This window comes from Oryctolagus cuniculus, chromosome 1, assembly GCF_964237555.1.
Source record: "Oryctolagus cuniculus chromosome 1, mOryCun1.1, whole genome shotgun sequence".
In the NCBI taxonomy this organism is placed as follows: Eukaryota; Metazoa; Chordata; class Mammalia; order Lagomorpha; family Leporidae; genus Oryctolagus; species Oryctolagus cuniculus.
Window position 1 is genome coordinate 32,272,984 of NC_091432.1, and position 23,524 is coordinate 32,296,507.

Genomic DNA, 23,524 nt, shown 5'->3' on the forward strand with positions numbered 1-23,524 from the left:
ACCCATTAGTCCTGAGAGAAACCGAGGTTTCAAATGTGGCGGGAGAGCCTCCCACTGCCTTCACCAAGTGACCGGGCACCCCCTACGTGCCAAAGGAGCCAGCCAGGGTACTCTCTGCACAGGGCCCTGGCTGCTGGGGGCAGGGGGCAGAGAGCGATCACCGCGGCTGTCGAGCTCTCTGTCTTGGGCCCGGCGGTCGGTGCAGCAGCTTAGATGCTGCTTAGACACTGCATCTCTTGCCAGAGCTCCTGGGTTCTAGTCCTGACTTTGCTTCCTGCAGAGGTGCACCCTGGGAGGCAGCAGGTGATGGCTCAAGTCCTTGGGTCCCTGCCACTCGTGTGGGAGACCCAGCTGGAATTCCAGGGTCCTGGCTTCAGCCTGGCTCAGCTCTGGCTGTTGCAGGCACTTAGGGAGTGAGCCAGTAGATGGAAGATTCTTTCTGTGTCTCTCATCTCTCCATCTCTCTCTCTCTCTTTTTTTTTTTTTTTTTTTTTTTTTTACAGGCAGAGTGGACAGTGAGAGAGAGAGAGACAGAGAGAAACGTCTTCCTTTTTCCATTTGTTCACCCTCCAATGGCCGCCGTGGCTGGCGCGCTGCAGCCGGTGCACCGAGCTGATCTGATGGCAGGAGCCAGGTACTTCTCCTGGTCTCCCATGCGGGTGCAGGGCCCAAGCACTTGGGCCATCCTCCACTGCACTCCCTGGCCACAGCAGAGAGCTGGCCTGGAAGAGGGGCAACCGGGACAGAATCTGGCGCTCCGACCGGGACTAGAACCCAGAACCCAGTGTGCCGGCGCCGCAAGGCGGAGGATTAGCCTAGTGAGCCACGGCGCCGGCCTCTCCATCTCTCTTTTAAATTTTTTTTTTTTTTCTTAAAGGCTTCCTCTCAGCAGAGGTAAGTGCTGTGCAGTGTCTCAGGACAGGCTCCCCCTTGCTCCCAACAGCGTCCTAATTCCCTAAGCACAGATGTGACCTTGGGACAGCCACCTCACCCTCTGAGCCCATCTGTGAAACATGCTGTCTCAAGGCTGCCTGGCGGAGGACAAGGTGACAGGTGTGACGCTGCCCCACATGGGAGTCATTATTTTGCTGTGCAGTCGCTGCGGAGCGCAGCCCTCACTGTCCTGCTTCTGACCCAGGGAGTGGATGGCCCTGGGCCTGAGCTGCTGGGGGGCCTGCCCGGCAAGGAGGGAGGAACACGGAATTTGCAACACCCCCAGTGGTGACAAGGGGCTGCATGGGGCTGGAAGCAATCTGGGGAAAGAGACCGGGCAGCACCGCCTGCCTCCCGTCAACCAGACAAGGCCCAGGCCCGGCCCCTCTGTGGATCGAGCCCCGGTGTGGGGGGTGGTGGAGGGCACAGCCTCTCCCTTCCACGCTGGCTCGGTTTTCAGCACATCCAAGGAGATTTCCGCGCAGCCCCTGGAGGGAGAGTGACTGGAGAGGAATCCGGAAACTCCTTGACACAAAGCCAGAGAATCCCATTCTGGACAGGAAGCCGAGCACTCAGGCCTAGGGACAAGGTGGCCGGCAGGACGGTTCTCTGGTTACAAGCAATAGGAACTAACCTGAGGGGAAGTGGAAAAGAATCTGTCCAGACTCCTGGAAGGAAAGAACGAGGAGGTGTCCCTGGGCAATGCAGCCCCACCCCCAGTCCTTGGAGGGAAGATGGGACTGGCCCAGCTCTGGGTTTGCTGCCAACTCTGGCCTTGTTGGGGAACCCCTGGGAACCAGGGAGCAGGTGCTTCCCAAAGACACACACGCCCCCTCCCGGGCCTCATGTGCACGTGTGCCAGGGCCTGGAAGCCACCAGGAGCCCGTCTCTTTCTTGCTCCCCACTCTTGCTTTGTTGTTCTTTTTTTTTTTTTTTTTTTAAAGATTATTTATTTGAAAGAGTTACACAGAGAGAGAAGGAGAGGTGTGTGTGTGTGGGGGGGTCCTCCCATCCGATGGTTCATTCCCCAGATGGCCACAATGGCTGGAGCTGCACTAATCCGAAGCCAGGAGCCAGGAGCTTCTTCTGGGTCTTCCATGCAGGTGCAGGGGCCCAAGGACTTGGGCCATCTTCCACTGCTTTCCCAGGCCATAGCAGAGAGCTGGATTGGAAGTGGAGCAGCCAGGACTCGAACCGGCACCCATGTGGGATGCTGGCACTGCAGGCGGTGGCTTTACCTGCTACACCACAGCGCCCTCCCCTTGTTTTTTGTAGTCAGCTGCCTCCTACCTCATTCTATGTAGCTCACCAGAACGATGTTGGGGTCCAAGTACACATGAGTCAGCAGGCAGATCTCTCCCCCAAGTTACAGATCATGTAGGACCCTCCCCATTCCTAGGCACTGAGCATGCATTGAAGCCGAGAGGAGCCAGGTTGCTGGACCGATAGATACATTTGCCCTTGGGAAGAAGCAGAAGATGAGAAGAGCTACCCTCCCAACTGCTGGGGCGCCACTTCCTCCAGGAAGCCCTCCCTGCTCCCATCCCCTAGTCTGGGTTATGTGTCTGGGCTCTGAGGTCCCCTAGCACTCTAAGCAGCCCCTCTCCTGGCACTTCGCACTTGATAGCCTGTGGGTCTGTTTCCCTAGCGCCACTGGGATCTCTTGGGGCAAGGCTATGTTATCATCATCAGTATCATCATCCTGAACCTGGGGTTTTGCATGAAGTTCGCATGTGTTTGCTGAGCCCAGCCGTGGCTATGGACAAAGCAGGAAACGCAGTTCCTAGTTATGATCTGACTTAGAGTCCAACCCATTGAAACTCAGTTTGCATGAACCTGCAAGAAGGGATGAGTGAGATGTAACTTCCTGGACTGGGCGGGGCCAGGTACCAATTTATGAAGGTGGGGGCGGGGTTAAGAGGTGCCCTGAGGTGTGTGTGTGTGTGTGTGTTTTTTTTTTTTTTTTTTTTACAGGCAGAGTGGACAGTGAGAGAGAGAGAGAGACAGAGAGAAAGGTCTTCCTTTTGCCGTTGGTTCACCCTCCAATGGCTGCCGTGGCCGGTGCGCTGCAGCCAGAGCACCGCACTGATCTGAAGCCAGGAGCCAGGTGCTTCTCCTGGTCTCCCATGGGGTGCAGGGCCCAAGGACCTGGGCCATCCTCCACTGCACTCCCGGGCCACAGCAGAGAGCTGGCCTGGAAGAGGGGCAACCGGGACAGAATCTGGCGCCCCGACCGGGACTAGAACCTGGTGTGCCGGCGCTGCAAGGCAGAGGATTAGCCTATTGAGCCACGGCACCGGTCGTGCCCTGAGTTTTTCACTGAGGTTCAGAGACAAGGCTTAGCTATCTCTTTCCATCTGCATAGCGGCATATAACATAGTGATTAACATGTCTGGCTTTGCGGGCTGGCATTCTGACGTGGAAGGTTAGGCCACCGCTTGGGACACCCACACCCCATTATTGGAGTGCCTGGTTTAAGTCCCAGCCACTCTGCCCGTCCTATCTGGCTCCTGCCAGCGTGCCTGGGAGTCAGTGAATGGTAGCTCAAGTACTTGGGTTCCTGCCACCCAAACTCACCACCCAGGCAGACCTGGATGGAGTTCTTGGCTTCTGGTTTCGATCTGGCCCAGCCCTGGTTATTGAGGGCATTTGGGGAGTAAGTCGGCAGATGGAAGCGCTCTCTCTCTCTGCTACTGTGCTTTCAAATCAATGAGCATAACATAAACAAATTAAGATTGCTGGCTCTGTAGCCCGACTGCCCGGGTTGGAATCCCAGCACACACCAGCTGTGTGACTTTGGGCAAACTACTTAGCCCTTCTGTGCCCCCACTTTCCAGGTTGCTGGAAGGGGTAAGTTCACGTGCACGAAGCACTCAGGACAATGCCTCGCACAAAGCAAAGCCTCCATACACGTCAGTACTCCAGCCGGCCACGGCAGACTCAGCCAGGGTCGCACTCTCATCTCAGAGATCATCAGCGTCCAGTCTGTAACCTTGACAACAAAGCACGTAGACGCAGCCTGCATTCATTCGCTCACTGGTTCATCAGCCAGTGGCTCTTTCAATAAAACAGGCTTTTAGGCTTCCACGCCCCTTTTCTTATCCGGACCCAGGCACGCTGCCTCCTCCTGCCTGGGGGCCACTGCCTTTTCTGTTCCAGGAGATAACGCGGGGCCGCGGGGTGGCTCAGAGCAGGTGCTCACCCTCATCATCTTCGCTGCTGTGGGTTTGCCTACATGGTGGGCCCCGCTAGGTGGCGGCATGGATTCAGAAGTGGGGCACCACCTCCCTCTTCCCGCTCCAGTCCTCTCCCTTCCAGGCTGACATTTGTCAGGTTGCCCAGTATTACCCGCGATCTGGAAAGCTTCGCAGAGGAGGAGACACAGCCACCGCTGAAGGCAGTCATTGCAAAAATAAACACAGGTGCAAGCCCGGGCTTTCGCCATGGGCTGCAGGTGCCTGCCTGCCTGCCGAGAGCCGCTTGCCACTTGCCTGGGAAGATCTGTTCTTTTCAGAGTTGGTTTCAAGGTGACAAGTCCAGTTCACACGAATAAAAAGAAGCTGGGCTAACCTCCCTGACTCAGCATCCATCTGCCTGGGCTGCTATCACAAAATGCCGTGGAGTGTGTGGCTTCGATACAGACATTTGTCTCTTGCAGTTGTGGGAGCTGAGAAGTCTGAGATGAAGGTGCAGGCTGCTCGGGCTCCTGCTGAGGACTCCTGCTGGTTTGAGGTGGCTGCCTTCCCGCTGTGCCCTCACATGGCAGAGAGGGTCTCAGTAACTGCATGGGGTTAGTGGCTACCGTCCCGACAGCTCGGATCTAGAGAGAGGCATGGATCTGCATCTCCCTGCCTGGTTTAACTGATGAGACTATGCTGAGTCTACCCAGAGGACAACGTGCGGTTTAAGGCAGGCTTGGGTTCCAGAGCCGACTGTTGTTGTAGGGACAGATTGAAAAAAAAACCAGCATCTCTTTAAAAACAAAGAGACTGTGGCCCGGCGCTGTGGTGTAGTAGGTAAAGCTGCTGGCATCCTGTATGGGCACCAGTTCGAGTCCTGGCTGCTACACTTCCAATCAAACTCTCTGCTATGGCCTGGGAAGGCAGTGGAGGATGGTCCAAGTACTTGGGCCCCTGCACCTGCATGGGAGACCAGGAGGAGGCTCCTGGCTCCTGGTTTTGGATCGGCCCAGCCCTGGCCCTTGCGGCCACCTGGGGAGTGAACCAGCAGATAGAAGACTTCTCTCTCTCTGCCTCTGCCTCTCTCTAACTCTTTCAAATAAATAAATAAATCTTTAAATAAATAAATCTTTAAATAAACAAACAAAAACAGAGACGGGGGCTCCCAGGAGCCAAGCCACGACCTAGGTGACACAGTGGGTAGGTAAGCCTGTCCCCTGCCCCAAGACTCTGGGAGGCCGCTTGGTCCTCTGTGGAAGTCCTGGAGGTGACTTGGGGAGAGGCACAGGACAATCGGGACAGGCCCACTTGTCCATCACGGGCTGTAGAGCGTGCGTGTGCGTACTCGCGGATGCCTGCCTGCACTGGGTCTTTGGCAGGCCGTGTGATCTGCCGCAGGGTGGTGTGTTCCCCTGAATCGTCTACCATACCCTCCCTAAGAGCAGAGCGAAGATGCTTAATGCAACCGTCCTGTGGGGCCAGTCAGAGCCCTGCAAGGCGTCCTGGTCTGAGCACAGGAGAGGCCAGCGGGGTTCAGAAACCCTCGGAGTTTCTCCCAAGCCCTTCCATCACCCAGCCCCCGATGCCATCAAGCGCCAGTGGGTCAGGCTGGCACTCCCGTCACTACACACAGCCCCTAGCCAGGGGAAGATGGCTCCGGTCCCCACTGTGCGGGGAGGCGCCTGGATGCACATGGGCTGAGCGTTCCGGAGCCCGGGGCCTAAGACCCAAGCTCATTTTTTGGCAACCGGTTTCTGACCTGTAGCCCACCTGCCAGCTCATCTGGAGACCCATTGCAGGGCCAGGGATCACAGCCCCCGGGAGTCTGGACTGCACGGCCGCTCTTACCGGTAGAATCTTGTTTCTCCCTGGCTTACCACTTGTATGATCCTGGGCGTGAAGGCCAAGGTATTCTCATAGAGTGGCTGTTCTTACTGCTGCATCTGTAAACACAGCAAGCCCAGGTGTTTTACAGGGCTGCTGGGACCCAGTTCTTGTCACAAGAGTGATTCTGGGGCTGAGTCATAACCGTAACCAAAAGAGTAGGTGGAAGGTATGGGGCATACCTCCAGCTGGTTCCAAATGGTCTCCCTTGGCCAGGGGGTGAAGGGCTGTCCTTTTCCCATCACCATTCGCCTCTTCCCAGGTCTCCTGAGCTTGCCTTCTGCCCTGAGGATTTATGGGAGTGCTGGGCTGTTGAAAAGGAAGGTTGTCCTTTGTCTGCAGGTTGCAGGGGGTTGAGTCCAGGGGTCGCTCCTACTGGGTGATCAACAGGTGATGCATTGGCCCTGGCAAGATAGTGAGTCCCCCATTGTGAGAAGGATGTAAGTGGAGGCTACATAAATGACAAGAACTGATGTTGCTTGTAGAGTTTGTAGAGTGCCCAGCACTTATAAACTGTGCGCTCTCTCTTTTCCCTCTTATTACTGCATCTACTACCTGTGAAGGTCTACTCTTCACAGGTAAGGCTCAGAGAAGGGACATGAGTTGCCCAAAGACACCCAGCTAGAATGTGGTGAACGCATGCTTCAAACCTCGGCCTGGATGGCCCCAAATGGGATCCTTTCAAGTGTGATCACCGTGGTCATGACCTAGATGCAGAGCTAGACTAAAACACTTCCAGCCCCAAGCTGAAAAGATTTTAGTGTCCTGTTGGTATGGGGAACTAGGCAGGGAGGGAGTCAGACTGGAGGAAACGAGCTGGGAGATGTTCTTACAGCTTCTCTCTCTGCAGTCTCGCACAGCGACTCCACTCCCCTACAGGGCGAGCCCGTGTGCCCGCTGCCCCATGATGCACCTGTTGTCATCCGAGACAGGAAGGAGGAGACACCATGATGAACATGTGTGAGCTCAGCTCCACACGGAGACGCCATGAAGCTTCCAGAAAACCTCACACACACTAAGCCCCAGCCTAGTTGTACATTCAATTAGGGCACCACCCTGTGCCCCATAATGGGGACAGTTTGCGTCGGGGGGCACTCCCTTTTTGGCCCCTCTTGTCTTCTCCCGTGCACCTCTCTGGCCCTCGCAGGGCGGGTATCTCCCCTCACGGGCTGCCCACACTCACGTGTCAATGTGCTCACTCTCTCACCTTCTGTAAATCCTGCTCTCATCTGTGCACCTTACTTAGTGCCCGCTTGGAATTCTTCTCTCATGTCGGGGCAAGGTCTTGGAATAAAAACCGGGAAACATCTTCCTCATAACACTCTCACCTCACATGTGATAAAAAATAGAAATAATCCTGAACTCTAAAATAAGTACAAACACGTTCATCAGAGTTGTAATCTCAACACCCCCGCTCCAGGATAACTACATTGTCTGTTTTATCCCTGAATAGCAAATCATGGTGTCTTTGACGCACATTTGCACCCTCTTTACAGAGAAGCAGAGACAGGAGGAAAATTTGCTATTCAATCCTTAAATATTTTATTTTTTTGAAAAAAAAAAAAAGAGATGCATTTATTTATTTGAAAGGCAGAGTGACAGAGAGGGAGAGAGAGAGAGAGAGATCTTCCAACTGCTGGTTCACCCCCCAATGGCTGCAATGGCTGGGGCTGGACCTGGCTGAAGCCAGGAACCAGGAACTCCATCCAGGCCTCCCACACGGGTGGCAGCGACCCAAGGATTTGGACCATATTCTGCTGCATCTGAGAAGAGATGCATTTGCAGGAAGCCGGAACAGAAGCAGAGTAACCAGAACTCAAAGTGACTTTCTAAGTACTTCCAAAACATTGGAGAGTCAGGCTCAGTGAGAGGCAGCCCTGTGCTGCTGCCTAAGTGACCCACGTCTCGAGACATCCGTGAAAGCCCAGGGTTGTGACTCGCCACTGGGGAGCAAGACTCTCCACCACACTCAGAGTTGGCTTTTTGTTACCAGACCGTCTTTCCTCCCTCTCCTCTAAACAGCCTGAGGCACAAGGCCACTTCTTACTGCAAATTCTGCCTTCTTGGACCTTTGAATTAGTCCAGCTCAGCTCCTTTAAGTTTCAGCTGTCACTGCAGATAGACCCAGTTCTTGGTGTTTCCTAGACTGAGAATCTCACCTGTATGCTGGCCACGCTCAACCTGTAAGTTGCGGCTCCTGGTCCAGGTCTGTACTGTCTAATGAATGGGTCTCGGAGGGCAGAGCGGCCAGCACAACACGTGGTTTCTGGACAGGGCTGAGCCCATGGCCGGCATCATGGCTGCGGGGGACTAGCACAGGGTGGGGTTGGGGGGGCTGTCTGGAGTGTGTGACCCGTTGCATTGTCACCCCTTGTGGGGGCACTACTTTGCAGCAGCCCCAGGAATCATCTTTCTTTAGTGGCCACGTCATGAGCGGGCTCCATCTGCTGTTCTGGGGCTTGGGGGTGAGCTTTGCTGGACTCAGGAACTCCTGGCCCAGGCTGGGATGTCTTCTGAGGCTACACGCTGGGTCTACCAGGCCTGCAGCTTTCTGTAGCACCCTCAGCAGGGCCTGTCTTGTGGCTGGATTGTGAGACAGACCCCATCCCACCAACGGGAGGAGCCAGAACGAGACTCAGGGCACGAAAGCCTTTGTCATTTTGTTTTACAATACAAAACTCAAATCGCGTGTGAATGCTATGTTCCTGGCAGAGGACACACAGAGTTAATTAAACAGCAAAGCCCTCGAAGAACAACAGCTACACCCAAAGCTGCGCATCAGTCCTCCACCTGGGTGACTGACGTGCTTGGACAGACTCGCGGGCTGGGGTTTCCACGCAGAGCTGAGCACAGGTGCATGCACCTGCTCCACTCACACACTGCTGGGCCGCTCCAGGTGAGCCATGGCAATTCCAAACTAGGCAATGCCACGTGACAAGCCAAATTCACTCAGCGCATGGGAGGGGCGAAAATAGTTTATTGGGTCAATCTGAACAACAAAGCTGCTGAGTTAGAAATATACTTTTCAAGCCATTTTTCAGCTTCCCTGGGCTCTGTGCACCTCACAGCCACGAGACGCAAGTACCCACCTGACAGGTGAGGAACCAGACCTGCTCAAGGCCTAGACTACCGGCACTTTCCCCCAAATCCCCAGGCTCGCGATGCTCTCTGACTGTCTTTGGTGCAAACCCTTTCTCTGCGCAGTCTCTGTGTGGGGTGAGGGTGAATTCTCACGTAAGGGAGACGTAAGGGGAAACGGGGGGGCCACAGTTCACTGGCGTGGAATCCATTGATGGCCCCCTCCGTGATTTACAAGAGTCAAATGACCAATTTCTGGATCTCATTCTGTAGTGGCTCTCACTAAAATCTAGCTTTGAGTTTTGGAGACAAGTTCTTCCACGTCACGACCTGTCTCCCTATTTAATTTTTTTTTTTTTTTGAAACCTGCAGAATCAAAGCCACTCAGCATCTTCTGAAAGCATTTGTTTCTGGAACAATTATATTTCCTCAATATATTCCTTTTTAGAAACACCTTAATTTTAGCATTTTTCACAGGTTTGGTTTCTGTTAACAGCTCATCCAAAAATCAAGAAACCTTGCCATTCTCAGGACACTAATTTATCATACTCAGAAGGTCAGAGCCGCTATAATATCAGTTTCACTCAAAACCAATTGTGTTTCAAAAGATTCTATCGAGGGGCTCATCAGTTTTCTCACCCTTGCAAGTGTGTGGCCGTGAGCCACATTAGCAGCACCTGCGCTAAGATCCTGCCATTCAGTTTACAAGTACTCCCTGTCTGCTAATGGGGGCTCACGCAGAAATCCCCTGTGAGACCCAGCAGCAGGTGCACTAGCTGGTGGCAGTGGGAAGAGGCAGTGGCTTGGGGCCACTCTCCCCGCGCTTCAAGGGTGTGCACCCTCACCTGACACCCAAGGGTGCCCTTTCCTCCCTGTGGCCATGTCCCTAGGGAGGACCCAAGCGCTGGTTGCTGGGTGACATCCTCAGAGTGTAGGTCAAGCCCAGTGCCACATAGGCTCCTTTTGAGGGTCCTGCCCACTCATGCCACTTTGGGTATCAGCCCCTAACAAAAGCCCGGTCCCGCAGGCCATGCTGGTAGTTCCAGCATGGAACTACCTTGGTTCCAGAATGGCCGATCCAGAGGCAGATGAACTGGAATCAGGTCCTCGAGGATTTGCCCAAGTGGGCAGAGAGATGCTAGTCAGAGGAGGGGGCACTTTGACAAGGAAAGATTATGGGTCCTGGATGGAGGTTTCGGTTACACGTGCACTGATGAGTAAGATGGTTGCCAAGGGAAGCAAGAGCATTGAGCAGGCACGCAGAGGGAAACAGAGACGAAAGGCAGCAAGGGGAGAGAAGGTGAGCGAGGACGTGAGTGGGGGCAGCTGCTTCCATCCCTGTGCCCCCGGGAGGTGTCTGTTCTGTGAAGTGCACCCGCATTACTCCTGTCAGCCCCACACGTGATCAGGTGCAGGAGGCACACTCAACCAGCAGCCTGCCTGGGAGACAGGACTGAGAGGCAGAACTGAGTTTCCAACATTTACTCCCCAGGCAGGCACTGCTCCAAGCTAAATTAGTATCTTAAATTTTTTTTAAGAAAAATCCAAATCGTTTTCTTGCTTGTGGCAGGAGGAATTTAGGATGGAGTTCAAAACCTGTCTCAAACTTGAAATATCTGTAATTTTATTCCATATTATTGAGCATATTACATACAAAGTTCACTTAGATGTAATCAGAATTTCAGTCTTTTGATTCATTTCTCCTCTTCTTGCCTGTTAGAAAAGCATTTCTTTGAGTTAGGTACTACCATTCTTTACCTCCTCACTCCAATGCTTCTCCTTCAGAAGTTTTTCTTCTTCTTTAAAATCACTGATCAAACAATTTCCTTTCTTACATCAAGATTACTGAGAAATTACATGCCCTTTTCCTTGGTTCTTAAAATGACAAATGCACTCTTATAACTTCTCCCAGGACTAGAAAATTCTTACATAACCGACCCCGAGAGCATTGCATCCGGCTACAGAGGTGACCGGGGCCATGTCAGGATCGCTCAAGGCTCAGACCACAGGTCCCAGCCCCCACAGTGGACCTTTATGCTCCTGCACCACTGGATGCCACCCTGGACCTGGAGCAATGCATTTGCTGTCTCCCAGGGACCAGCTGTCGGGACAGCGCTGACATTCTGGGGGATCCATGGGGCCGAGAGATGAGTTCACATGGCCCTGCCCCACCGCCGCCCTGACCTGCCCACCACCAAGAGTTAAGGACACCGTTGCCTTGATTGTCCCCTCTGGGAACATCCAAAATATATTTCCTTCTCATGAATGCAGAACACTCATATCAAAACCAGTGCCAAAAAAGGTTTATTATGCCACAAACACATTGTCCTGCGACACCGTACCTCAAGTCCCTTATGTACTCAATCAGTCATCCTTCTCCTTGGCAAGAACATTACGGAGTTTCTTCCATGACCCCTATTGTTTAAGCTCCTGGGCGACAGTTGAAGATATGTCACCCCCGAGCCTGCAGCAGCATGGTGACATGAGAAGCAAGAGGGGTCATAAATCAGACGACACGAACCCAAGTCCTCCGGCTGGTCGCTCCACTTCTCCTCCTCCCAGGTCGCAGAGTCCTCTGCGGCTTTTGGAGGACCATGCTGGACACCGAGGTCATTGTTGCCTCTTTCAGGCTCCCACAGAACTCTAGTTTCCCTTCCAGGAGACACTTTTGACCACCTGCCTTTCCCCGGTCACCTGTCCAGTTTCTGTCACTCTCATTAGGACAGGAGACTCTTTAGAGAGGAACCATGGAAAAATCCAACACTGGTGGCTGTCTCCCCACTGGAGCAGACTGGTTTCTTTTCAACTTAAGGTTTTCCCCCCACATACTTTGCTTCAACCTCTGCTGTCCGGTTTAAGAGTGTCTGATTTAGCGTGCCCCAGTTTTGGCTGTCTCAGTGGACCATTTCACGGGGTTCTGCAAACACCCCCCGCCCCCCGCGGTCTGCAGCTCCACGCAGTGGAGCCACACGCCTACAGACGGGAGACTCCCTCTCTGTAAGTCTCAGAACGCCCCAGGCTCAGACACTGTCTTTTGAAACATGCACATAGATTTCAATTACACCAAGGTCTTGAAACTTCATTGTCACAGGTAGCATGTCCAGGCATTTACCAAGTAGACAAAGTACTGGGTTGATATCATCGCACTGATGAAATATTGATATTAGAGTGGGACAGTGTGGCTGACTTTATCAGACTCGTAACCATTTGCATGAAAAGGCTGAGTTTCTTTGGCTCTTTGTTCATTCAAGTGCATCGAATGCCCACTGGCATAGACTCAGGCATTGTGTTAATCTGTCAGCAAAATCTTGCACTCGCCACAGTGTTTTGCAAGCTGACTTATGTTTTGGACTACAACAACTGGCCATTGGTAGAAATATACCATATATACACAAGGAAATTACAAAAATACATTTTATTTATAGCCGATTTTTTTTAAAGTAACAAAAAACTACCACTATGAAAGATCCACCAGCATACTAAAGGACACCTACCTAACATCATCCCAACAAGAGATTTCTTAGAAGATTCCTTGACCACCATCTCGGAACATTCCAGAAAGGGCAATTTGCCACTGGGAAATAAAACAGCCTCTCGGAAAAGTCTGTGCTCTGACAGTTTGACTCTCCCATTCTAATCAGTTCCACACCTACTCTTCTGTCAACTTTTAAATTCCCACTTTCTTCTTTCAGTAAAGACCAAAGAAACTCATGCGGACGATGGGAAGATGGGCTCAGAAGGGAATGGATGCAGCTGAAGCTGGATGGCTCGTGGATGATGGCGGGACAGGTTCTCATTCTCCCACAGACACCACGGAAGCCCCCCAACACCATCCATGGCCCCCCAGATTGGAGAGACAACCAAAACACCCCCTTCCCTGTGCCACGCAGAGTCGGCAGTTGATCTGCCTGCACTGATGGGTAGTTATTAGACGGCGCCTCGGTGGTACCAGGCAAAGGCCTCCCCCCGGGCTCCGGAGGCGGAGTCGCCGTGCCCGGGAGGGTCCCATCCACAGATGTCCTCCTGTGTTCATGGCCAGCGAGGAACTGCCCGACGCCTGCACTTTTACAAAGATATTTACATTTAAACATCGGCAGATGTTCTACATTCAGAAGCTGTGTACCCACCCCTCCTGTTCCTGAGAGGAACCAGCCGCTGTTCCGTTTTGTGCCCCCTCGGCAGCACATGCTGGGCCGCGTGGTTGAAGAGCCAGAGACTGTCTTGAGAAAGCTGATGTATCTGTTCTTCCCAAACCGAGAGGGGCGTCCTTCTCAGGCCGCTTGCAATGCAGGGCAAGGAAAACTCCCACCGAGGAGTGTTTCTCTCTTGGAGGCCCCTACAAGCCCTCAGCACCCATATTTTCAGTTAGAGCGCAAGCCGCAGGGCCCCGGTTCCAAAACGACAATGATGTTTTAAAACCTGTCAGCACAGATGCACCATTCCCGTTCTTTCTCTCTCTCTCTCTCTCTCTCTCTCTCTCTCTCTCTCTCTCAGCCTTCATTCAGCTCACGGTGGAGAGAGAGAGTCAGGACTACTGGCAGGTGCGGTCGCGGGCACTGCTTTTGCGTCCAGTCCCCTTGACTTTGAGTATGAACCTTTAACTGCAGAGGGACTCCGCTCTCCTGTCCCCGTTACAGCTGCTGTGACGTGAGGGCTGATGGTCCAAGGCTGGACGACAGAGGGCGCCGTCTGGGGCTCAGTCCTCCCTCCTGCATCGCCTTGAACACAGACACAGAGTGAACATGCAGGGGGCACTGAGGAGGGGCTTATTAACATGGGCCTTGGGCAAGGATCTGCAGGGACGCTGGAACCCCTCGAGATGGAGGCCCCTTCGGGGAATACACCCAGGGTTGGGACAGTCAGCGGAACAGGTCGTCAGACACACAGTCCCCAGCGAGGACGTCCAGTCAGAATGCAGTCATGCCGAAGCTTCCTCTGCTTCCCAGACACCTGACTGTTCACCTTGTCAGAAACAAGGCAAGAGAAAGGCTCACACCCCTGTCCAGGGGTCAAGTCCAGCGCTCTAGGCCAAGAACCCCGGCGTCGCACGGCCAGAGGCACTACACCTGGAACTCGAACATGTCCGTCTGTTTCTTGGCCAGCTTGGCCACCTCCTCCCGGATGGCCTTCACCAGGGCGGCAGTGGAGATGTTGGTCAGGGGAGCGTCGGGAGGGTCGTTTTCCGCCAGGCTCTGCTGCGAGGCCGCCGTGGAGGGCGCCGGGGCCTGCTCCAGGCTGGGGTGCATGCCTGCAGGCTGGCTGTACTGGCGAGGCAGCCGGGAGGGCGAGCCCTGCTGGTACCGGGACCGGGGGTAAGCCTCGATGTACCCCGGCAGGGGCACCTGCAGAGCGCCGTGGGAGAGAAGAGAAGGCCAGAGATTAGTAAGTAGTGCAAGTCGCAGAACCCTAGGGGAAGCGGGATACTTAGCAACAGGAGAGGATCAAGGACAAGGAAGAAGACTGGGAGGAAGGCGGAGGCCAGGACCTTTGTACAGACAGAACACAGGCGGTGTGGACTCACTGGATGCGCTGGTTCGATGAATTAAACCCCTGCGTCAATCCCCGCTGATGACGTCAGGAATGTATCTGAGTCTACCTCTGCCTCTGCTGGGTGGCCTCAGTTAATAAGCGCACAATCCAGCGGCCAGAACTCTGGTGTCCTTTGTGGGTCCCAAAGGAGCCCAGGGGAAGATTTTTAATAACAAAAGCAACACCGATTGAACTCTGCGCTTGCTGAGGGCATTCTGCACATTCTCCCCCCCACCTGATTCTTGGAGTGACAGCCCAGGCAACAGACAGGTCTCTACTGCAGAGGAGGGCACTCAAGTGAAGAGGGGTGTCTCACTCGGGCGACACAGCTCAGAACCCATGGAGACTCACTTCGCACAGTTCTGCTGGGCGCCCACGGCTGCGGATTGGTCACTGCGCTACTCTGTCCTGGATCTGGGACGTGCCCTTGATGTCTTCAAAAATGGATTTCTGGCCAGCGCCGAGGCTCACTAGGCTAATCCTCTGCCTAGCGGCGCCGGCACACCAGGTTCTAGCCCTGGTCAGGGCGCCAGATTCTGTCCCAGTTGCCCCTCTTCCAGGCCAGCTCTCTGCTGTGGCCAGGGAGTGCAGTGGAGGATGGTCCAAGTCCTTGGGCCCTGCACCCCATGGGAGACCAGGATAAGCACCTGGCTCCCGCCTTCGAATCAGCGCAGTGCGCCGGCCGTGGTGGCCATTGGAGGGTGAACCAACGGAAAAGGAAGATCTTTCTTTCTGTCTCTCTCTCACTGTCCACTGGGCCTGTTAAAAAACAAACAAACAAAAAACAAAAACAAAACAAAACAAAACAAAAACTGGATTTCTGTTTTCATTAGAAGTGGAAGACATCCATTCTATCCCTAATCATATGGAAACTTCTAGAAATAAAGACAGGAATTTAGGATAGGATGGATTCTCCCACTGAAGTGTGTGAAGCCCCTGGGGTTGCTGTTCCAGGGCCTTCCGCAGTAGGCATGCGTGGCGCCGGCGGCAAGCGAGCCCAGTCGGGCAGCTTCCACACCTGCAGCTCCGCTGAGCCTCCAGGGCCAACGGGCTGCTGCCAGCAAGACAAGGTGGGAGGGGCATTCCAGGCCGAGAGAGAAGCAGCAGCCAGGAGCACCCAGAGGGTCCAGAGAGCTGGGCCTGCCCAGAGAGGGTGTGTGCAGTGTGGGAGGAGCTTAGTAAGCCAACGGGCAGGGCCAGATCTGCAGGTGCCCAGTGCCAGGCTACCTGTTAGGTGCTTCTCTGGGGCCCAGGCCTGGGCTATGTCGCACCTGTGAGGAACACAGCCCATCCCCATTCTTAACAGACATGCTGCTGCGGGCCCCAGGTACGGGCGGAGCAGGGCGGATGCCCTAGTCCACTCTGGCTGCTATGACAAAATCCCATCAACAACAAAAATGTGTTTCTCAAAGTTCTGGAAACTTGGAAGTGCAGGACCGAGGTGTGGGCATGTTGTCTGGTGAGGGCCTGGCTCCTGGTTCGCAGGCGGCTGTCTCTTCCCCACCCTTTGCATGGCAGAGGGGGTGATTGAGCTCTTTGGGACCACTAATCCCACTCATGAGAGCCCCAGCCTCAGGACCTGGCCACCTCCCAGAGGTCTCGCCTCCTAATTCTCTCGCCTGGGATGGCAGGAGGCAACAGGTGCAAAGAGGTGCCTAGGGATTCAGAAAGCTTGGAGGGGGACATGTGTGGTAGGCGAACAGTCCCTACATCCTCCCCACAGGCTTTTTTTTTTTTTTTTAAGATTTATTTATTTACAAGTCAGACACACACACAGAGAGAGAGAGAGAGAGAGAGAGAGACCTCCCATCTGTTGGTTCACTCCCCAAATCACTGCAATGGCCAGGGCTGGGCCAAGCTGAAGCCAGGAGCCAGGAGCTTCTTCTGAATCTCCCAATGGGTATATGGGCCCACAGACTTGTGCAATCCTCCGCTGCTTTCCCAGGTGCATTAGCAGGGAGCTGGTTAGGAAGTAGAGTAGCTGGGAGTTGAACCCATGCCCATATGGATGCTGGCACTGCCGGCAGAGGCTTAACCTTCTATGCCACAGTGCCAGCCTGAGATAGGGGAGGGGGAGGGAGAATCTTCCATATACTGGATCAGGTCCCAGATGGCTGCAATGGCCAAGGCTGACAGGCTGAAGCCATGAGCCAGGAGCTTCATTTGGGTCTCCCACGTGGCTGGTAGGGTCGGAAACACTGGGACCATCCTCCACTGCTTTTCTCAGGCATCATCAGGGAGTTGATTGGAAGTAGAGCAGCTGGGACACGAACCGGTGCCCACATGGGATGCCAGCATGGCAGGTGGTGGCTTTACCCGCTATGCCATGCCACGAAACTGGCCACACATAGGTGTTCTGATAATTTCTCCTGAGAGGGCAGGTGTATGAGGTGCACGTGTGGGCCTGGCCTGGGACCCACCTGATGGCTATTGGGCAGGGGGAGTCTTGTTTATTTACTTTAAAATTTTTATTCCTGTGAGAGGCAGAGAGAGACCGAGGGACAGAGAAAGCTCCACCTGCTGCTTCACTCCCGACACACCCACGATGGCTGGGCCGGGTCGGGGCGGAAGCCGGGAACTGGGAACTCGATCCCACGTGAGCCGCAGGAACCTCATCCCTCGAGCCATCACTGCTGCCTCCCAGGGTGTGCGCACCCAGGAAGCCGGAGTCAGGAGCCAGAGCCAGGGATTCCGCGCAGGTGCTCCGACACGCGACAATGGCACTGCAACTATTAGGCTGAAGTCTGCTCCCAGGGCCGTGTCTAAGAACACCTCAGAGTCAAGCCAGAGCTGGGCTGTCTCAGAAGCCTGGGGGAGGGACACAGGTGACAGGCGGTAACCAACCACCACGGCCGAGACGCGGCTGCGTACTTCAGCTCTCCGGCGCTAACTTCCTTCTGTCCAAGCCACCCTTCCCAGCCCAGGGACGTTGGCCCAGGGGCCCTTTGGGGTGTCTCCATGCAGCTTCCCTGACGCCATCGTCAGCTTCGTGAAGGTGGCCACTTGGTCTCACCCATTGCTGGACACCAGTGCTCAGACTGTGCGCAGCACACAGTAGGGAGGCTCCCTGTTTGACAGTCACTGAGGGATCATCACCCGGGGCCACGTATTTGCCAAGGAAGCTGCCACATCCCCTGTCCCTGCGCCTCAAACCCAGCTAAGTGTCCCTGCTGCAGCTGAGTCCCCGTCCTGCTCCTGAGAGCCCTCAGCTCTGGGCATCAAGCATCTCACTGCTGGTGGCGGGCAGAGCCAGGGGACGCCTGACCCCACTGCAGGAGCAGAGGGTCATAGTCAGAATATTCAGTAGGGGCACAGGCAGGCAAGAGGAGAGGAGAAACGTCCCCACCCTCACCCCCACCCCACCCCCTTCTAGGAGGTGCAGGCTGCAACCATCACCCCTGCTGGCCAAAAGTCAGGCTGGCAAATACCATTGCTGCCCTAGCCAGTGCCATGGCAGACATCACCAGTGGATCACAGCACACAGCTTCCTGCAGAGCCTGGAGCGCCACCTCCTCCACCCCCTTCTCCACCTAGCACCAAGGATGAAACCTCTGTCATCCCAGATCCAGGTGATTTTATCCAGCTTAGATCCTGGGGCCAGCAAGGGCAGACAGGCAAATGCCGGCGGAGGCTTTTTCCTTCTTGGCTCGATGCAGGGTCGGGGTCGGTGTGTTATCCCTGCTCTAAAGGGGCGTCTTCCTCCAGCTCACATCTGGTCCCTCCGAGCTTCCAGCACTGTCTTTCGCGTGCTGATATATCACCTGTCCTGCCTGGCTGGCTCCACGCACCGGCACACCTCCCTGCTTAACTGCAGGTGATAATTGGGCTCCAGGAAGGATCCATGTAGGCTGCAGCAATCATCTTCCTCTTAATTAAAGACAACTGATGGGAAACGGGTTCTTCTTCACACTGAGAATGCTGCACTCGGGCTCTGGGGAGGCCAAGCTTCTGCTTGCTCGGCTCCTTTGGCCACATCTGTAAGGCGGTGGGAACCCGGAGGCATCTGATGTAGCACTAGGCCTGGCGAAATGATCATTTCTAAGGGTCTTGAGGGCAAGGTCAAGGTTTTGTAAAAGACTTTCCCCTGACCCCCGGCAGATCACCTGGCGTACCCTGCACCCAGCATGCAAGCTGTCCAAGCTGCAGGCTCACGGCTTGGGTAGCAGGAGTCAATTACCATCCACTTTCTGAAAAGTCTACACACTGTGGTTAGGCTGTAAGTGGAGTTATAGACTCAGGTAAGCTCTGCACTGATCACGCAGTGGTGGCAGCTGTTTAGAACAGCAGAAGATGCCAGCCAGACAGACAAAAAGAGATGTCACCAAGTGCCACATGAAGATGCAGAGACTTAAGAGCAGGGACGCCCTCCAGCTCCTTTCTTGGAGCTGACTGCAGCTGTGCACACAACTCTAATAAGCTCTGCTTCTTCTGCAGATGATAGTGCGCTTGGAAAAGCACATTTAACGGTGAGCACGGACTCACTGGGAGCCAGGACACTGACGGCAGCTGCAGGTGCCAGCTGGAGCAACGTCCCACATGGCAAAGTATGTTTCAAGCCAGCGGGGTTACTCCAAAAATCACAGTAGTTTAGCGACGCGTTCCCATGGGGCAAGAGTCCTACACACATTAGAGCTCATCCCACAAGCATCGTGATAGGATAGGAGGACCATAATGACACGGAGTCACTCAGAAAAGACACATTAAATGATACTGTGTCTTCTTACAAAGAAGTGGGGCGCGTGGCGGTGGGGGGCTGGCATTGTGAGTTAAGCTGCTGCCTACGACTCCAGCATCCCCTATCAGAGTGCTGCTTTGAGTCTCAGCTGTTCCACTTCTGTTCCAGCTCCCTGCTAATGCACCTGGGAAAGCAGTGGAAGATGGTCCAAGTACCTGGGCCCCTGCACCCATGTGGGAGACCTGGATGGAGTTCTTGGCTTCTGGCTTCAGCCTTGTCCTGCTACGGCCATTGTGACCATTTTGGGGGTGAACCAGTAGATGGAAGATATCTCTCTCTCTCTCTCTCTCTCTCTCTGTGTGTGTCACTCTGCCTTTCCAATAAATAAAATAAATCTTAAAAAAAGGGGGGGGGGAGGGTTTTATTAATTTCAGGAATATTTTTATTCAAGGTGGCATATATTTTTAAATGTTTAGCAGTTAGGGCAAGCCTTGGTGATGAGGGAAATCCCCCATGCCTACATATGTGAAAGCCTGGCCCCGATGCTGCCGTTTACGTGTGGCGTCACTACGCTGAGAGTGATGCCAACGCTGCCGCTGAGCTGCAGCTGCCAGGGAGGAGAGTGTGGAGGCTTGGACAGAGAGGAGAACCAAGACAAACCTTGCTGGCAAAGTGGTTCCTGCTGTGGGATTCATTCCCCATGCTGAGCCCACCCCCGACAATGATCACCAGCGCCCGGGGTCAGGTTCAGCCTGCAGGGGAAGCCTGCCTTCCTGGCCACAGCGGGGGATGTCGCCCAGGCACGAGGCTCATCTTGTCTGCGTGGGTTGGTTTGTTCTTCACAGAGGAGGCCTTGGCGGGTGACAGGGCAGGCAGGCCTGGGGGTGAACATCCAGGTTGGTGCAAGCTGGGCCATGTCCACTGTGCCGTGTGTTCTGACTTGAAAAGAAGGAAGAAACCTGGGGACTGGGTCAAGCCAGTCCTCGGCCAGACTCAGGCAGGAAGTCTTAGGATTTACATAGAGGCAAGATCCACAGCCGGGCTTTCTAATGCTTCTTTTTTGAGGCATTTCATCTAAAACTCGACAGAATTTGACAGCTAAAAGAAACAAAGGCAATGAAAGTTTTGGAGCCAGCCAGGTGCAGGTTTGAATTCTGACCTTGGCATTTTCCTAGCTGTGAGGCCTAGCTTAGACTAGGCCTCAGCTTTTTCATCTGCAAAATGGGAGTAATTGTGGAACTCCTACAAGTGCTAACTCCTGACAGAACAGCTGTGAAGATTAAGAAACAGAAACAAACAAAACAGCTCAGGTGGCTTCTGGCACACAGGGAACACTCAGCAAATGGGAACCAATCTTAGAAAAATGTACTTGACCAGGAAGAGGTGGTGCCCGGCACGCCTCGGCTGCCTTTGTCAAAGGACACCCTGCCTTGCCACACCGCTCCCTTTAAATGGAGGACTGTAGCCATGCTGTTTAGCATGTTAGCACCAGGGGGTAAAACGCACGCTGTCACCCTTCATCATATTTCCTCCTGGGAATGCATCAAGCAGCTGGAAGTTTACTAAGCAATCAGTCAGGGTCTCACCGAATCAGCCCACTGGCTGGGAAGCTCACTCTCTCCTGCATAGGACATCCAGGCCTGGTTCCTGTAGGATGAGGGAGGCGTGGGGATGAAGTAGCCGGTGAAGCCAGGTCTGTTGGCAGCTGGGATGGCGAACACCGCTGGCACCGTGTTACCTGGCGTGCAGGAGAGGAGCGGAGGTTGATTTCTGGGATCCGGCCACCAGGCTCATGGGCTCCCTGGCTGTCTGCTGGCTGGAGGTCCTGGTGAGTCAGGTCTGAGTTGAGGGGAGCTGGCTCCGTCTGGGCTCTTACAGTGGCTGGGGATGAAGCTGAGCTAGGGTAGAGGGGATCTTGGCCATGACAGCTGAGACTCCGGGGAATGAAGCAACAAGGAGGGTGGGCTGTGGTGGGACCTGACTTTCCCTCTTCGTGGAATTCTTTCAGGGCCACTGAGTACATGCTTTCTATGAATTTCTGAAGCGCCTGTATACACTCAGCAAAAGATTAGCACCCAGGACTTAGGGAGAAGGGGAATGAGATGGAGGTAGAAAACTGTACCTGCAGTCTTTAAGGATAAAAAACCAAAAGGCTGGCAAAATGTTAATGTGCACCCAGACCTCGGCAGGATTTGGTATTTTGTTCAGTTTCAGGGCTACTGAGGGGACCCAGGAACACAGAAGCTTTGACGGCTGAGGGAGGCAGGGTGGCTGTGCGGGGCCGTGGGGGACGGGAGCCCAGCAGCAGATGCCAGGTGCACTGCCCACCTGAGTAATTTAGAGCCGACTGATCCAGCTGCGCCACAGACACGGGGCCTCGGGACACCTGGGTGAAGGAGGCACTATCGTGCAGCTGGGCCGGCTCAGGGCCCACGGACTCGGCCATTCTGCTCTTGCTGCCAATGTCGGAGGTGGACCTGGAGGGACAGAGGGGCCGCGTTAGTGTTGTCCACAGACCTCAGGCGGCGGGCTGGGCAGAAGGAGCAGCCCCAGCAGCTGGCGCCAGGCCCCGCGAGGGGAGGGGGCTCAGGACTGATCTGCCCCCACCTAATGCATGGACTGCTGGGGGCACCAGCACAACAGGAAGTGCCCCAAGTTGTAGCAGCTGTCACCGTGGCCATCACCGCAGCCAGAGCAGGGGTCATTTTCATTTTCGGAAGTTCTAACTCAGTTCTCCCCTAAGGGTGGCTCTTGGGTCTCTCTGCGTAGTAAAACTTTTAATTTCCACATAAAGGCCACAAAGCAATCAGTGCTGGATATCAGCTGGGGACGGTTGGCCCTAGGAAGTGATGACATCGTCAACAGCCAATGAGAGGTTCTGCGATGATTGACTTCCTGCCACTGGAGCAGGTGCCCCTGAGGGCTGGGGGCTCATTCCTGCTGCTACATGGAGGCTGTGATGGTGTCACAGCATGGTACGGCTCTGCATGGAGACTGCCCTCCTTTCCAGCTCCCTCCCTGCCTCTCCTGCCTGCTCAGGCTATTCCAGGCCTCTGCTCCTGTTCGGAAAACCCTTCCCTGGAAAAATCCCTGCGTTCTGCTCCATATTGTCCTCAGAGGCCCTCTTCTAAGGAATCCCAGAGCCTCTGAGGTTCTTTTAGGCCCTGTGCCCATTTTACAGATATGGAGCCAGAGGCCAGAGAGGAGAAGGGGACTTGCCTGGGGGTCCACAGCAGGTGCCTGGACTGCTGCTTTCCCGAGAGCCTGGCCTCCGCTGGCCTACGGTCCCACATTCTAAACACTGGAAGTGAGGCTAGGGTCTTCTTTATCCCTGTGGTGCAGGGATGGGGTAGGAGTAGTGTGTTGGGCAGCGGCTGGGAGGGAGGCCCAGGGCAGGGGCCCACTCGTACCCCAGGGCACAGCTGGGTCTCCCAACCCTGTCACTAGGCCTATTCCAACCTTCCCCTGTGCTCACGGCTCCTGCGCTTCCAGTCTGTCTATTTAGAAACATGTGCTCGTGCCCTCTCTGGAGAGCAGGGGAGGTCTGCCATATGCCTCACACCTGAGCTTGGTTCACGAGTGTTCGGTCTCTTGGAAGTCAGGAGTTGGGTGCCAGACACGTCCCGCCTGGCCTCCTAGGCACAACTCTTACGTAACGGGGGGACTTCTGAGTGTGCAAACACAGGGAGAGGCTTGGGCCGGCCTGAGCTGGAGTCATTTTCTGATGTCCAAGGTCAGGGTATGGGAGAGTTGACCTTGGGCTTCTTAGACTAGATTCTCAGGGCCTTTGTATTTGGAAACACAGGCAGGTTGGTCCCCCCTCTGTGGTCCCCGCTTCCTTGATGCCTCAGGTTGCCTACACGCATGACGCATGCTGCACAGGGTGGGGCATGAGGATCCCGCAGGCGCTGTTCACAGCACCCACAGCTCGGGACCACCTCATTTCCAAGTATCCCAGAGAAAACAAAGAAAGGAAGGCGTTACCGTCGGAGAGAAGCGACCGCCACAGGACCGGTGCGGGGCGGGACAGGCGGAGGCGGGGAGCCCATGACCATCTCCGGCAGCTGGGAGAATCTGTAAGCCTGTGGAGAACGGGGGCACGCGTCACACGCAGCGTCGGCCACCGCGCAGGCTCATCTTCTTTAAGGTGGAAGCAAACTGCCAAGGGCTGGCCTCCCCTTCCTTCCCCAAACTGTTCCCTAGGATCTCCCTGGCGTGTCTCTCGGCCCCCTCTTCTGGCTTCTCT

At 54.7% G+C, this 23,524-nt stretch overlaps 2 protein-coding genes across 5 annotated transcripts in view; one reads left to right on the forward strand and one right to left on the reverse strand.

The window, feature by feature from the left end:
* The window catches only part of CD59 (CD59 molecule (CD59 blood group)), a 684,742-nt gene that overhangs the window by 42,566 nt on the left and 618,652 nt on the right, over positions 1-23,524 (forward strand). The gene's annotated exons all lie outside the window — the stretch shown is intronic.
* The window catches only part of KIAA1549L (KIAA1549 like), a 319,252-nt gene continuing 303,905 nt past the window's right edge, over positions 8,178-23,524 (reverse strand). For all 4 annotated transcript variants that reach the window (XM_008269586.4, XM_002709213.5, XM_017345847.3 and 1 more), the window contains 4 exons: positions 23,263-23,360; positions 21,607-21,755; positions 20,865-21,016; positions 8,178-14,416 (listed from right to left, as the gene is read on the reverse strand). In XM_008269586.4, coding sequence (XP_008267808.2) covers positions 14,135-14,416; positions 20,865-21,016; positions 21,607-21,755; positions 23,263-23,360 — 681 coding nt within the window. In that variant the 3' untranslated portion in view covers positions 8,178-14,134. The remainder of the gene's footprint in view (positions 14,417-20,864; positions 21,017-21,606; positions 21,756-23,262; positions 23,361-23,524) is intronic.